The sequence below is a fragment of the Elephas maximus genome, chromosome 17, assembly GCF_024166365.1.
Source record: "Elephas maximus indicus isolate mEleMax1 chromosome 17, mEleMax1 primary haplotype, whole genome shotgun sequence".
Classification (NCBI taxonomy): Eukaryota; Metazoa; Chordata; class Mammalia; order Proboscidea; family Elephantidae; genus Elephas; species Elephas maximus.
In genome coordinates this window covers 42,572,560-42,589,052 of record NC_064835.1, presented here as the reverse complement: position 1 = coordinate 42,589,052, position 16,493 = coordinate 42,572,560, and the positions used below count along the sequence as shown (strand labels likewise).

The following is a 16,493-nucleotide window of genomic DNA, read 5'->3' as shown; positions in this document are numbered from 1 at the left end:
TGCTCTCTCTCCAATGTAACAGAGAAGTCAAGTTTCTGGACCTTTGGAAAGCACAGAGCAATTTTAAGTAACAATTTTGGAGAAACATTTGAAAATAATAAAGCCCCTATTGTTTTAGTTTTAGTCCCCTTTACACAGGTGGAGTATCCATCTAGCAACACACATACTTTTTTTTTTTTTTTTTTAACACAATGATTCCTTTCTGTTAAATTGAGGAATGAGAAAGGCTGGATGGGAGGCAGTAGTTAAGCTGACAAATAAAACATTTTTCTTTTTTTTTTTAACTAGGGAAAACTAATTGCCTGTTTTTACACACACACACACACACACACACACTCACACACCTGCCTAGTCCCAGTTCCCCCTGTGCCTTCCTCTCCCTCTCCCTCTGCCTCTCTCTCCAGCACCTCCAGCCTCCCTATCCAGAGCATCCCCCAGGCCTAAGGAGCTGCTCTGCAGGAATGTGGCTGCCTTCTCAGCTGTAATCCTGAACCAGAGGTCTGGACTGAGAGTGGAGGAGTGCCTAGGCCTTGCACTCCAGGACATCTGCTTCCATGTACCCACATATAATCCTCACTGTACCCCACTTCCCTGACAGAGGAGAACACCTGTGAGGAAAGAGGGAGCTGTGTTTGCCCCCACTAAGGGCCTCTTGTTCTCACTTGAGAGATCCCTTCCAATCCACACCCCGGCCACCACCAAGCCCAGGCTGCCCATTCCTGCTGACAACACCAGACGTCACCCCAGCCCAGTCCCTTTCTAGGGCTGGTAATTGCCCACTTTGAGGTGAGGTCTAGGTCCCACAGCCCTTCCCCTGAACTCTCCTCCCAAATCAGAAATCCACAAGGAGCAGAGAGGACAGGGGCTATGCAGGCTTTTGGAGGAGAGGAGTTCCTGTGAAATAGGTTATGTGACTATTTTCGTCAACCTGGTAACCTGGTGTGGATCATGTCTGATACCGAATGGGTTCAGGGGCTGTTCAAGGATCTGACCTGGAAGAGGTCAACACCACTGGTGAGAAGATGGAGTCACTTTGCTTCTAGCACTGTGAGCAGCCTTGTACCTCAGGAACTAGGCAGAAAAATAAGTTTCCTCATATAAGAGAAAAGGGCTCCTTCCCAGTGAGCAGGCCTGGGTATGAGGAAGGGACAAAGGTGTCAAGGAAGGACCGTGTCTTTCAGTTCTGGTGGTCAGTGACACCAGGGGAGCCCAGGCACCCTCATCCTCAGGACCCAAGGCCTCTATCTCCCACTCCTCGAATATTTCAAGACCTGCCCAGTTGAGTTAAGGCTCAGCTGCCTCTCTTCTCTTTGCTGGCAACAGAAGCTCCAGCAAATGTTTCTAACTCCTGAGTCCACTCAGCCATGTCCCCCTTGCAAAATCCTCCCCTTCCCGCACCCCCCTGCTCTCAGCCAGCCAATCCGTGGCCTTCAAGCCTCGCCAGACCCATCTCCCAGGGCCTAAGCGGGATAAAATCGGTTGGTGATGCCAGTGGATGGGAACAAACTTCACAAGGAGGAGAGACGCAGGGCCCAGGGCACCCTCACAGGAGGACCCAGGCAGGGGGAGCCTGCTGCCGGCCAGGTATGACGCCTAGGGGTTGGGTGAAAGCTGGCTGAGGTAAAGGGGTGATGAGAGACGGGAGAAGGTCCCAGGAGCCTGGTAGGTTTTTCCCTCCCAGTAAACGGGATAAGGCTGGGGTAGCTGGGAGGTATAAGACACGGGGACTGGAGTTTGGGGCTTCCTCAGCACACCTCCAATCCTGAAACCTCTGGACTGAGGTTGGCCCCACTCAGCCAAAAAATCCTTCCACTCCTCCTGGCACGCAATGAAAGCCTAAGGGACAGGCCCTGGGGAGGGGGGTCTAAGGCGGCAGGCATCCAATCTCAGGCCCCTTTCCCTGGGTCTGTGCAGGGCAGCAGCGTGGCGGCGGGCGAGGCCAGGACCAGCAAGAGGAAGCCCCGAGTCCTTGGCAGGCTGCGAGAGACTCCCTGGCTATGCCTCACAACTCTATCAGATCCGGTAAGGTCGCGGTGTGGCCAGGACCGCCGAGCCCCCGCGCAGCCACCGTGCGTCTGTGCGTGCGCTCGGGTCTGCTGGGGCTGCGGGGCGTACGCCCAGGGCCCGTGGAATCCACTTGGTTGGGGAAGAAGCTGAGAGCGCCTCAGGCCCGACTTTCGGTTGGGGCAGCCTCCCCGCTCTAGGGTCTGGGCTCTCCCTCCGCTGGCGGAACTGCTCTTCCCAGGCCTTGGCTTCTGTAGGCCACACCGAGCGGCTAGGTGCTGGCTCTCCGTGGAGGACCAGAGGGGTGTCCTCTGAGCCCCCAACACCGCCCTTGCACAGCAGGTTTGGTGGGCATCCTGCATGCGCTTAGGCCCTGGGCCGCGCCCGCGCTAGGCTCGCAGAACCCCTGCCCCAGTAATCTAAGCCCTCTTCCCCGGGTGTGCGCAGTCCTGGCTGGTGGCTCCGCCAGCGGGATCTTGAACCGCCCCGCACCTCTCAAGCCAAACGAAAAGAAGCTAGTGGTCCGGGTCTCGGAGCCAGGAGCGCACTCAGACGTTCTCGGACCCCTCCTTGTCCGGCACCGGGTAGGCAGAGAGCCTCGAGCAGAGCATCCCACCCGCGAAGACCGCTGCCCGCTGGGCCGAGCCTCGGTCCCCACCAGCGCCTGGGCCCAGGCCTTCAAAAGCGTTCGTACCCCGCGGCCGCGGCTCCGGCTGTCCCCACCCACCCTTCCTGCCCGGGCCGGGCGAGGACTGCAGGGAAGGCGCCCTGGGGTCGAGGCCGGTGCGCGAGGTGGGCACTGGCGCCTGGGCGAGGAGTGAGTGCGGACAGCCGGCGGAGGCACTGCACGGCCAGCTGTGATGGATGGAGCCGGGCCGGCGGCCGGGAATGCGATTTATGGGGCCAGGGCGCAGCGCTATCGATTTGGGCTGGCGAAGTGAGAGGAAATCAATATTTCAGATGAATTCTAGGCGAATATGAAGTCCCGCTAGGCAAACGGGACATTTGTTACAATAAAGAGGGGTCGGAGCGGGCGCGGCGAGCGGTTGAGATCTCTATTTAGCCGAGTGCCCCGCAGGGCCGGGCTGCGCCGCGCAGCCTGGGGTCGGGGAGCCGAGGTTCCTCTAGGAGGGGCACAGGGATCCCCCTCCCGGGACTCCTGGGGATTTCTCCCCCTGGTTCGCTCTAGGGCCTGAGACCTAGGTAACAGGACGCTCCCTCCCCATCCTCCGTTCCCCTCCGAGAGCGGCGCCCTAGCGGTCCCGGCGGCTCGCTGCGATGAGTGACTGCCTCAGGACCAGTGAGGTAGAGACCCGGCGGCCCTTCCCTGGAGCCGCGGGGGTCAGGGAGCCAGGGAACCGAGCGGGCTGCTTGACGCCCCCTAATCAACCACCCCGGGTGCCGGGCGCACTCCTTGGCCACTTTCGGAAGCCAGGACAAGTTTTTATCCCCCTTAGTCTCTAGCTGAACCAGGGTAACAGTACAGGACAGTGCCCCTGCCTTGGGATCAGGACGGTCCCGTCTGGCTAGCGCATGGTGCCGGGTGCCCGATTCCGCGCCAGGCTGGCTCCGGCCGCTTCTGCTCCTCTCCAGGGCTCGGTCTCTACCCCTCTGACCTTCCCCTGACCTTTCTGGCGCTGCTGGGAGGAGTGGGTGCCCTCGGACTTCGAATTTACCGGGCCGGGCCGAACCCCTTCCGCTGACGTTACCAGAGGCAGTGTCGCGGTGCCCTAGGTTGGCTTGATTTTGTTTTCGTTATTTCCTTCCTAGAAGGATTCATTCGAGTTCGTGAGAATCAAGGAAAGAAAAAAGGAAAAAAATAATGATAACATTTTTTTAAACTTTATTTTTGATCAGCAACGGGCCCAGGGGGTAAGACGCCGCTTTCCCATTAACTCAGATGCAAATCGCCCTTAGGTTTGAGGACAGAACCGTCTCGCCCCAAAAGCCAAGAGCAGATGTAGTTTTCTGTCTTGAGGAGTCGGAGAGGTTTCTTCTTTACCCACCCCACAACCAATTTTAAAAAATAAATAAAGCTGCAAATAAGGAAATAAAGCTGCGAGGGAGCAACAACGAGACTTTGTAACTTAGTTTTAATGCTAAACCAGAAGAAAGTCGCCTAAAACCCTGTTTAGAAGTCTCGAGGCTCCTGTTTCTTTTCGGAACCCCGCCTTGGGCAAAACCTGAACAGGACACCCTCGAGTTTCTGATCAGCTTACTTGACTCTGTTGCCTAAATTCATCAGAGCTAATTCATAAGCTGGCCTTGTTTATGAGTCGGAATAGACTCGACAGTACTGGGTTTGGTTTGGGTTGGGTTTATTCTCTCTTAAGTTTTCGCGGCTTTCCCCTTTTTCCTCTGGCAGCTCCATTTCTGAGTTCGGTTGCGCGTGTAGAGCCCCCACTTAAAACTTTCCCTGGAGCGGAATCCCAGGGTGCAGGGGGCCGCTCGGCCATTCGCCGGAGCGAGGCCGGCCGCACAGTTTCCCAAAACCCGAGTCGCTGGCGAAAGTTTGCTGCGCGGTCTCCGTCGCCCCAGGCTTTGTGGGTCACCCTGGGCTCAACCTCGCTGATCTTGCCTGGGAGAGAGATGCTAATTTGTTTTTGTTTTCTCCAGTTTTATTCTAATGTGCATTGGTCAGCGACGGGAGTTGGAACGTTCTGTAAAATCCGTGCGGGTTTTTGTAGCATCGGGGAACAAAAATCCTCTAAGGCAAAAGCTTTTTTTTTTTTAATTTTTTTTAATACTCAAAGATGCATGCCTAGTGATGAACGCCATGTAACTATTAAAATGTAAATGAGACTGCATTATAAGGAAAGAGTTCAGTAAAAACGAGCAGGTTGTCATTAAAAGTTATTTGAAATCACTTGGCGCAACCCCTCCGCCAGCTCCTGAAAATAGGTTATTCAGAGGATGAAATGAGACTTAAGAACAAGGAAGAGCCAGTCGTCTAACTTCCCCTCCCCTGAGCCCGCTTCCCTCCACCCGGTTTTAGAAAGGAGGAAAGGAGGTTAAATGCATTTGGGAAGGATTTCTTTTCTTCCCAGGGCTTTTTTTTTTTTTTTTTTTTTTTTTTGCCTGAGTTGAAAATAAGATCTTCCCGAACTGGAACCGGTCTGCAGGAACGTAAAGAGGTATTGGGGTTCCTCAATTCATCTTTGTTTCAAGATGGTCCACCCTCCCAACCTCCTCAGTGCAAGTTAATTAGGAGATAATTTAGCTACCTTGTGAATTAGTTTTAAGATAAGTATCTTTCCAAGCTTTGTCACTTTAATTGCACCGCTGATTGATAAAAAGTAATTATTTCTAATTGACACTTTTTTGATGTCTACTGGAAGCATTTATTTGGAACTTTTTGGGGGTGGAAGGAAAGTTAATTAATTTTATAAGTCTGTACCCAAAAGGGCTCTGCCTAATTTTTTCTGATGAGGACAAAAGAAGTGAAGGAGAACAAGCAAAAATTAATCTAATGGAATTTTAATTATTAAAAGACATTTGGTTCTAAAGGAGAGCATCTAGTAATACAGCAATATGTCACAACTTTCTATTATACTGCCTCAAATCTCTAATTTTAGTGAGAAATTTGTTTTATGGGTATTTTCCCCTAACCCAGCCCAACCCAGTGCCATCAAGTACTCAGAATCCCTTTATATGCTGAATTTATTTTGGGGCAAGTTACTCTGCTTTGCAATTAATATTGGTGCAAAGTAAAGTTAGTAGAACTCAGTATGCTCAGGCTAAATGGAATCATTTTTATAAAAGCTAATCGTAAGAAAGATTGACTGGTAGTCGTCCTTGTTCTGTAATTATTGATGGAGTTGGGGATAAAGGTGAAACTTTACTTACGGTGACATGCCTTTTCGTACTTAAACCTTGAAGTAAACAGCTTAATCATTCACATCCTCTAGAACATTTTACTTCAAAAGAGAAAGAAAAGAATAAAGAGAAGAAGGAAAAAAAAAGACACTGAAACTAGTAAGGGGGGAGGGGAGGGAAGAGAGAGAAGGTGGCTGGTGAGAGAAGAAATGAAAGAACTGATATCAAAAAAAAAGGTTGCCAGGTGCATGGAACATTTGTCTTTCAATGTAAGAAAATAAAAATCCTGCTTTAAAACACATTCTTTTGAACATAAAATCTCTACCACAGCCCCTAAGCAATCCCTAACCACCATGCAAACCTGCCCATTTTTCTAAGCATAAAGAGGCAGGACCTTCTAGGGGCGGCAGGTTGAGATCTTGGGTGTCTGGGTGTCAGAATCTTGATTTGTTGTTCATGAACAGTTAGTAAAAAAATGCTCATTGCACTCTGGGGGCTTATGAAGTGAACTGAGCGTTATTTATTTTTTATTATTAAAGCCCGTGCAATCTCCACCCGTAGTTAGGTGTGCATGATCTTTATATAGATAGACTTGTGACTCACAGACATAGGAAAACATTCTCCACCCAAAAGTGGAGACACACAGCGTGCGCACACCCTCACGCACACCTGGAAGGAGAGACACGAGCAGACGGGACGTGCTCCTGTCAGGGTAATTCCAGCAGAGCTGTTTTCAATCATTTCTGTGTAAAACCTTGTCTGCTTTTAATGATGCTTCTCTCAGATTACGTGAAGATGCAAGAATGAGGAAACATTTTCAAATGAAAAAAAAATGTAAGACGTACGAACAGCAGATAATATCGCATACCAACTTCACTATTAGTAAAACTGGAAAAATAGATAAATAATGCAAAAAAAAATCAGCAAGGGAGCATTTAGTAATGGAAAATTCCCCTGCAATTAAATGAAACAGTAATTTAGTGCAGATATGCCTGAATGAATTCGCATTTATTAATTGGTTCTCATACAAACAATTTGTGGGTGTGTGTGCGCGCGCCTGCGCATAGTGACTTGTTTAAAGTGTATGTTTTCAATAGGAAAAGTTCCTCAAATGTTGATATCACATTATGTAGTTATCACATTCTGTTTTGTGAAAAACCCGGACTCTCTCACTGGCTAATTTTACTTGCACACAGAGAGCTTGGGGGCAAAAGAGAGGAGCCCCTTTAAATCAGGGAGAATGATGTTGGATTCTCATTCTCTTGGGGTGTTTCCAAAGGGATGGGGGACAAGCTGGCAGAGTAGGTTATCCTTAGGAGCATCCAAGCCAGGTCCTGGGCAGACTCCCAGATGACTCTTCTCCTCTGGGGCATAACTGAGGCACAGGAAGCCTGTTTTGCCCTTGTTGTCACCATCCCCACCCTCACTCCCCACCTCCGCCCCAGCCTGCTCTAGCATCCTTGCCAGCTCAGGCAGGACCTGTTTGTAATCTCAGCGAGGAGCTTGCTAGGGTTGACTGGTGTATGGATGTGTTTACTTTCTCTCGCCACAGTTGGTCTGTCTTCCTTCTAAGCATTTTAAAGCTGGTCTGTTTATCAGTCCAAGAGGTGCTGAGTTCTCAGCTGAGCTGAGAACGCTTTGAGCTTTGTGGTTCTGAGTATAGAAGGAGCCAAAAGATAAAACGGAAAAAGACGATGGAAGAGAAAAGGGAGAAAATAAAAAGAGCCCTCGTTTGGGCTGCAGGTTATTTTTGCTTTGTTATGGCTCAGACTTTGTGAAAAGCTGAGCCCCCCTTCCCCACTCCCTTCAGAGGTAGACTTGAGGATGTAAACCACCTTCTGAAAGAAGAGATGTTCCCCTAAACTCACAGCTTTTTGGGAGAGTGATTCTTCCTGAGTTCAGACTGGAACTATTTAGGTCAGGTTCTTTTGAGAGAGAGTTAAAAGAGCATTCTGCCTAGAAAATGTACGAAATGGCTGCTTCCAACAGGGGTACTAGACGTTTCTCATTTGGAGGAGGAATACCGAGAACAAAAAAAGATGTCCTGGTTCCTGAAAACTCTGCTCTTGGGAATTGCCAACCCCAGAAGCATGTGGTCCATGGTCAGTGACCCTGGGATGGAGTTTGTGGATGAGGGTGGGCTGGGCAGTGGCAATTTGAGTAAACCTTTGAGAATTCATAATCATTTCCTCAGGTCCAGAGTCCAGGCTGAGGTAGAACAGCCCATTTGTGTGGCTGAAAGCCCTTCCTGCATCCTCTCTTAGCCAGGTGGGGACATGATGAGCAAATGCCCCATAGTGTGAGCCACACGCCAGAAACATCTTCATGGAAAAGTTTCTGTTTTAAAACCACAATTCATTGAGTCTGGACTTTACCTTGACTGGGGATCCTTCCCCAGGAGTGGGCCTGGACAGACACCAGAGTCTCTTTACTGAGGCACGGCCAAGGTCAAGTGGAGGGAGTTCAGGAGTTCTCAGGTATTGTTGGGTCCTGTTTCTGTGTTTATTCCTGAGAACACGCCTCCCCCAGCCCACCACCACAGTCCCGAATATCATATAAGGTGGCAAGTATTGCTAGGATTCAGCACAGCCAGCCTCACAGTCTCCCCTGCTCTGCCAATGTTACTTTCATAACCAAAGAAAGAACTGAAGACTGAGCACAGAGAACTGAGCACATCTGGCGCTTAGTGTGCCCTCCATAAATGGAAGCAATTATTAGCATCATGGAGGGTTACTACAGGTGTGGCATGCTCCTGGGAACAGCACATCCATTGTCTGATTTAATTCTCACCACAACTCTGCCATGCAGGTAGTGTAATGGACAGCTTTACTGAGGAGAAGGGAACTGAGGCTCAGAAAGGCTGATCTGACTCCAAGTCCCGTTTCCATTGCATCTCAAAGTTCAGCTCCTCAGGAATCTCTGCAAAACTAGATGGCCCACACCTGCACCTCCAGTGGAAACTCCCCAAAGAACCCTTGGTAAGAAGGCACATGGGCCTATACCAAGAGAGACAGGCAGGACCTTTAGACTATCAGCTTGTTTTCTTCTTCAGTGTCCCCACCTTAATTAAAGTAGATCCCTTTTCAATGCGTTCTCAGTTAACCCATCTGCCAAATGGGAGAAGCGGCCCTTGTCTGGATGCCCCTCTTGGAGGTTGCTATGAGGGAGAATGAGATGATCCTTGTTGTTGGGTGCCATCAACTCGATTCTGACTCATAGTGATCTTATGTGACAGAGTAGAACTGCCCCATAGGGTTTTCTGGCTCTAATTTTACTGGAAGCAGATCGAAAGTCTTTCTCCCACAGAGATGCTGGGTGAGTTTGCACTGCCGACTTTTCAGTTAGCAGCTGAGCACTTAGCCATTTGTGGCCCTAGGCTCCACTAGGAAAGGAAGAGGAGAGGGTCTTTTATTAACACATACTTCAAGGCTTCTGTATTTCTACCTGCACCAAAAAAAAAAAAAAAAAAAAAAAAGCCACTGTCCAAGGGCACCTCAATGCTGTCCTCCTCAAGGACAATAAGAAAGACCCTCAGTGGGGCTTGGTGCCCCATAGGCTCATGGTGAACTTACTTCTGTCCCTTGACACCTCCAAGCCACACGCTGCCTCCCTGCCTGGGCCCATTTCAGAGACAAATGAGTCAGTGGGCATGACAGAAACAGCTTCAGAGTTACCCAGAGGACCCTGCTCATGCCCTCACAGTCAGGGACCAGGGCTGGAGGTCCCGTCCATAGGTAGCACAGCCAGGAGTGGCCCCCTGAGCAACTGGGTATCATTTCCCAAAGGTTAGGTCCATTCCCTTTGCTGCTTGCTCAGACATTCAGAACCAAGGTGTCTGCTCCTTAGGAGTCTCTGTCAAGGTTCAACAGTTACCATTAGCTTAAAAGGTATTTTAAATCTAATATTTTCCCTTTTTTGTGTGGAGAGAAGCTGCACCAGTTCCTGGGTTGGTTGCATTTCTCAGATGCATTTAGTTTAAGCAGAGAGGGAAAGATCAAGGGAGAAAACACATTACTTTCATCTCTTTTCTTCTCCTGTCTTCAGCCACGATGTTTATTGGTTTTGTCTTTTTCACTTGTTTTCCTAAGTGGCCTTCAAATGACCTGGGTAGTTAATGCTAATTTAGTCCGCAGGGACATATTGTCGCTGTCAGACCAGCACAGCAGAAAAGTCCAGGGAGCAGGTTTGGTGACGCAGCTAAGAGAGAAACTGCTTAATCTGTGGGCATCACGTGAGCTGTGTGTTTGCACACATCCAGGCCTCTCTGTGTGCTGAAGTTTGGAGTCTTCAACTTCTCTAGAAGGACAGCAGAACTTTTATTCCTAGGACAAACTCAGGGGTCGGGAGGTGTCAAGAGGGTGAAGAGCTCTTGAAATCACTTTAAAGACAGCCATGCCCCACCTTCCCCATCACAGAGCCCCAGAGAGCAAGAGAGAACCAAGGACTGGAGGCTTTGCTTTTGACCGGCTTTGCCACTTACTTACTGTGTGACCTTAGGCAAGTCTGTGGTCTCTCTGGGCTTGAATTTCCTCATCTGTATAAAGTATGGAAAAGGTGCTGGGCTTCTAGGGAGTAACAGAAGTAAAACTAGTACCCTCACCTGGGGCAGAGCAGCTTCTCAAGACATCTTTTCCTACTCCATGGAGCGGTCGTCAGTGAAGACAGTCTCCAGAAAAATCTCCAGGGCAAATTCCCAAGCATTACATTGTTTTACCATTTCCTGTGAAACTCACCATAAGTCACTTGAAACCCGGTGTGGAAACTTTGTTCCAGTTAAAATTCAGGACAGATCTTGCAATATTCCACGTGGACAAAGGCAATTGTTTTTGTTTGTTCTTTCCATTTGCCATCCAGTTGATTCCAACTCATGGTGATCCCACGTGTGTCAGGGTAGAATTACACTGTATATGGTTTGCATGGCTGAGACCATTTGGAAGTAGATCACCAGGCCTGCCTTCCAAGGCATCTCTGGGTGGGTTCAAACTGCCAACCTTTGGTTAGTAACCCAGCATTTAACTGTTTACACCACTGAGGGACTTGATGTCCGTGTTGATGATATTAAATGAAAGGATTCCTGGGGATCCCTGGCTGAGGCATTGTCAGCTGCTGCTGTAACCTGGCCTGGAAAGGAATGCCTTGTTTCATTCTACCAGAAAACCTAGTCATAGGGGAAGCACTAGGCTTGTAATAGAAAGGGTCGTCGTGAACTTTATGTTGGAATCCAGAATGTTCTAAATGTTTAGTAGACTTGGTCTTAAAGAGGAGCTATGTTTTTTTTTTTTTTATAGAGGGTATAGAGCTGTGTTGTGTATGCAGCTAAGACAGGACCATGAGGCTTGTCTCCGGATATTTGTTTTTAATTGACACAGAACCATGCATTTATTAAAAATAATAATAATCCACAAGTCCTCTAGGCTGGCATCTTTTTTCTTTCTCTTCCCTCCCCCCACCCCAGCTTCTGTCTCTCTCTCTCTCCTTTTGTCTTATGTTTTCCTGCTTTGTGTAATAATACACAGCTTTGGCACGGCAGCAAGCCCTGGGTGACACTTACAGATCTCTATGATTCACTGAGCACCAGACCACTGACACAAGTTCTGCTGTTACACAGTGCTGAGACTGGCTCTTGAGAAATCTCAAAATGGAGGTGGCAAGAGTGGGGGTGACCTCCTGACATGCACGCAGGCCCAGGTTAAGCATCAGACTGGGACTTCGAAGTGGGAACCAGGAGGAGGAATGAGGTTGGGAGGGAGGGCTTTGGGGTGGGAGAAGTACTAAAGTTGAGATGGGAACCAACAGGAATCTGAGGGTCAGTGGTTTAATTCCATTTAACAAGCCCTTGTGGAGTGCTGCCCGCCATGTGCACAGTGTGATGTCAGGGTTGGTGGCATTTGCTGCCAGGGTTGTGGAAGTAAATGGGGGGTTCAGAGTGACACAAGGTGAGAGGCACTTTCACAGGGCAGAGAGCTGGGATCTTGTGATTCTCGTTCAAGAGGACAGACCTACAAAACCAGGAATAGGAAATAATCAGACAAAACAATTCAGTGAAGGCACGAGGACTAAAAACAAACAACCTGGTCAGCAGGAGAACTAAAGGCCATTTATCTTGAATAGCCACCACAGCCCAACCACATCGCCAATAAAAGATAGAGCTCATCTGGTCTCCGTGAGTAGGGTGGATCCCTGGAACATTCATTGTTCTGGAAGGGCAGCATGTGAGCCAGATTGTGGATCAGCCCAGATCAATGATGGTTTACACAGGAGCTCTGGGCTGGGGTGGCTGGCCAGTTTGTGACAAAATGTGACAGAGCTGTAGGTGCAAAAGCTGTGGAAACATGCCTAATTCTGTCAAACCAAAATGCTTGGTGGTACTTCCAATATTTAATCCCTGTGATTTGCAAACTTGGTAAGACTTTTCTCTCTCTGAGCTTCCCACCAACTTGACAGTGAGACAAGACCGAGGTCCTTCCAGCTCCAGTATTCTCTGGCAACATCACAGTACCCATACCAGAAAGACTCCCATGCCCCATGCATCCCACCTCTCCCGCTGGCCATAGGGCTCTCTGGACAGGTGTCCCTAGCTGTGACAGGCCTGCCTCATGCCTCAGGGCTCACCCTTTTACAGGTGAGAAGGACTATCAGGAGACATAGCTGTTGTCCTGAGGCTCTCCTTCCCTCTTCCCTCAGGGCCTGCCTGGGCCTCATTGGCTGGAAGGTGTCCACCTGTCCAGGAGATCTGAGGCCCAAAAGCACATCGTGCCCCTGCCCATGCTGCTCTCCATCCCCAACTCCCTGGAAGTCACTTTCTGTACCATGAGGTGTAGACACAATTATGTATGGCCTTCTATTGTTTGCAGACTCTTTTTTGTGTGTTCATCAATTTGCCTGTGTAGATAGTGCCCTTCTTGATGCTAGAGAACCTATCTTTCCCCCTGAGTGAAGAATAAAAGGCAGTGCTTATAAGGCTGGGCTTCGGGGTCAGACATACCTGGCTTTGAGTCCCGTTCAACCACTCACCATCTGTGCGAGCTCAGGAGCCCGTTTCCTCACCAGTAAAATGGGACTCATAGCTGCCGCCTTGAAGGGCTACTACAAGGATTGAAGGACTTACTATCTGTGCAGCACTTAGTCACTTTCCTGCCATATCTCAGCTACCATTGATCAACTCAGCTCAAATGCCACCCCCTCCCAAAGCCTTCTGGGATTCCTTTCCCTCCTCCCCAGCTCCCCAAGGCTGTTTTTATTTTTATGGCAAAATTTACCTTCCACATTGTGTAGGATTCACCTCTCTCTGTGGGCTCTCCTTTTCTAGAACTGAGCGACTTGAGTGCCTGGGAGGATGTGAGCCTTGCACACCCCTGCGGTTTTTATTAATCAAATAGTTCACCTACGCCCAGAGTTGTTCAAGGCTAAAGGGGTTCACACATGAGGTCCTGTCTCCATATACTACCAATGAGGAAACAGACTCAGAGAGGTGTGACTTGTCCCAGATCCCATAAGACTCTGTGGCAGAGCAGGGCCTCCATGCTCATAATCAGAGCTCTCTTCATGACACTGTGGTGCCTCATAGAGCATGGTGCAGGGAAAAGTGAGAGGTCCAAGCTAAGCAGCACTGGTCTGGCCTGTTCTGAGTGAGCAGACCCAGGGTGAATGAGAGGAAGGGCAAGAGGAAGGGTCTCCCTCCCCACCTTTGGTTTAAAGTCATTGTTGACCATTTGGTCTCATATAGGTGATTTTTTAAAGGAGCACAGTACTTACGAGTGATATTTATTGTTTTTTGAGGCGATATGTTCTTTAGCTACAAGGAGACCTCTGGGGTTAGTTTTGGCTCAAGGTTTGAAGGGCACCTCAGAACAATAGCCTCTAGGAGTCCTCCAGTCTCAACCCGTCCAGTATGCCTGGTTTTTGTTTTGTTTGTTTGTTTTGAAGGAGTCTGAGCTTCTGTTCCACGTTTTTTTCCCATTTTGTCAGGGTCCATCTAGTGGTAGCCAGGCACCTTCCAGTTCTTCTGCTCCACAGGGTTGTCAATGGCTGGTATTTCAGCAGTAGATCACTAGGCCTTTCTTCTGAGGCACCTCTGGGTAGACTTGAACCTTCGACCTTTTGGTTAGCAGTCAAACACGATAACCTTTTACAACACCTAGGGACTCCCAGCATTTGCAGTCCTAGGATAAGCCTCTCTCCTCTGCTTCTGGTGTATTTCTTTTCTAAATGGGTGTTCAGTCTGTATCTTGTGCCTGGATTGCTTCGGGCTTTGCTTTAGCTCCTGAAGAGGTGCCTTATGTTGCTTCACACCTGACTCTGACTTTTCCATCACCAGCACTCCTGCCCTGCCTCCCCAGTACTTGGCAGAGCCCCAGAAAGCCTCTCAGCCACCCCTGCTCAGTGACCCCCAGTTCCTACAATGTGCCCTTGCCTGTTCACACATCTCCTGACCATACAAGCCTTGAGTTCTAACTCCAAACTAGCTCAAAAAGAATGATTACAGTAATGTTCTGTTCAATAAATAAAGATCTATTGAGTGCCTTCAGTGTGCCAGACCTGGGGTGAGGCTTTAGGGTTACAGAGCCCAAGAGATTTCTTCTACTTTCATGCTTACATTCTAGAGTGAGAGGAAAGAAGTTGGACTTTTAACCACAATTGAAGAGAGAAAGGAAAGTCTTCAACCCAAGTAGACACCAAGTGCTGAGCAAGTGGAAAGTGGGGAGTGCTGGGCTGTGATTGGACAGGTCTCACAGGCTGTTATCAGAACCTACCCCTCACAGGGTGGCTTAGGGGAGGGACCAGCACCAGTGCAGTTGTGGAGTCCTGGGGTGTGTGCAGGTTCCAGGGACCAGCAATCAGCTGGTGTGAAGGGAGACATCAATGGAAACATGTGTTAGGTTCAGATACGCTGTACATGGTTTTGGCAAGAAGAGCCATGCTAAGGCATTTAATTCTAACCCTGCTATCAGGAAACCTGGGTAAATGTGCATTTTGGGGTGCCTTGACTTATTTCTCCATAAACTTCCATCCCTACCTGGCTTGAGTTTGGCTTCTTCTGTTGTCATCAATTTCATATTCCTTTTAGCCGTCTTGTCGGAGCCACATACTGGCTTACTTTTCCTCTTTGGACCTTGTGGTGTTCTTATTCAGCGGAACAGCCATGGCAATAAGCTGTGATAGCTGAATTATATGCATTATCAGAATTTTCTGATTTCTCATCTTTCCTGGCCTTATTCCAGAGAACCTTAGCTTGGTTATTTTCCAAAAGAATCTTAGACTCCTGCTTGCAGTCCCCTTTTAATACAGTCATTAACATGCATTTATAGGTAAACTGCTGGTAAACAATCCGAGAAGACTCTGTTCCAGGCCCTTCCCACCTCCCTGGCCCTATTTCCACTATTTCTGTATGCAAACCCATCCTTTCCAGCCAACTAGTCATTGTTTCCATGTACATTTCCATCTCTGTGTCTTTGCCTATTTAATAGCAGCTATTTTTTTTTTACCTGGAACACTGTCTCCACCCCCAACCCTCTTGACAAAGCTCTGTTCAATGTTCACCTCCTTGATCAGACCCTCTCTGACACCCTCAACCCTTAGTGACTCTTCCATATGACTCCCCAATGTACCTACTCTGTTCTTCTCATTTGACACTTAATACATATTACAAAAAAAATGATAGTTATCTTTTTAGATTGATGTCTTGCCTCTGAGCTAGGCAAGAGTAAGAACTCCTTTAACTGGAGCCCTGGTGGAGCAGTGGTTAAGAGCTCAGCTGCTAACCAAAAGGTCTACAGTTGGAATCCACCAGCCACTCCTTGTAAATCCTATAGATCTTTCTATATCCCTAACACTTTAGACCAAATCCTATACGAAGTGAGTGTTCTACAAATGTCCATGATGAGAGTTTTCATGTAATTTTCCATGTTTTATTGTTTTACTGATGTTGTTGTTAGCTGCCATCAAGTTGGCCACTGACTCATGGTGACTCCATGCACGATGAGACAAAAGGCTGCCTGGTGGTGTGCCATCCCCATGATTGGTTACAGGTTGAACCATTGTGCTCCATAGGGTTTTCATTGGGTGATTTTTCAGAAGTAGATCTTCAGGTCTTTCTTCCCAGTTTGTCTTAATCTAGAAGCTCTGCTGAAACCTGTTCAGCATCATAGAAACATGTAAGCCTCCACTGGCAGACAGGTGGTGGCCATGCATGAGAAGCATTGGCCAGGAATTGAACCCGTGTCTCCCACATGGAAGGCAGCAGTTCTACCACTGAACAACCACTGCCTGATAATGTTTTACTAGTTGACCTGATTTGTGCAATTGAGTTTTGTATATGAAGTTTCCCCAACCAAAATGAAGCACATCTGGTCCTTTCCAGAGATATTTCTCTAACTACCGTTTTATGTTCTTTATAATAAATGGTTACTATCTTAAAAAAAAAAAAATTTTTTTTTTTATGGGACTCAGGAAACTCTGGTGTTGTAGTGGTTAAGAGCTGTGGCTGCTAACGAAAAGGTCGGTAGTTGGAACCCACCAGGCAGTCCTTGGAAACCCTGTGGGGTAGTTCTACTCTATCCTTTAGGGTTGCTATAAGTTGGAATCTACTGGACGGCAATGGGCTTGGTTTTTTTTAACGGGGCTGAGAAAACAAGGAATGCAGCCTTTTAGGAAAACTGATACAGCCATTGAGG

General features: G+C 48.5%; 1 protein-coding gene across 5 annotated transcripts in view; it reads left to right on the top strand.

Annotated features, from left to right (window-relative positions):
- Nucleotides 1-1,427: 1,427 nt before the first annotated feature.
- Nucleotides 1,428-16,493, top strand: part of PAX8 (paired box 8) — a 70,658-nt gene continuing 55,592 nt past the window's right edge. For all 5 annotated transcript variants that reach the window (XM_049856702.1, XM_049856701.1, XM_049856699.1 and 2 more), the window contains exons 1-2: nt 1,428-1,584; nt 1,915-2,022. In XM_049856702.1, coding sequence (XP_049712659.1) covers nt 1,998-2,022 — 25 coding nt within the window. In that variant the 5' untranslated portion in view covers nt 1,428-1,584; nt 1,915-1,997. The remainder of the gene's footprint in view (nt 1,585-1,914; nt 2,023-16,493) is intronic.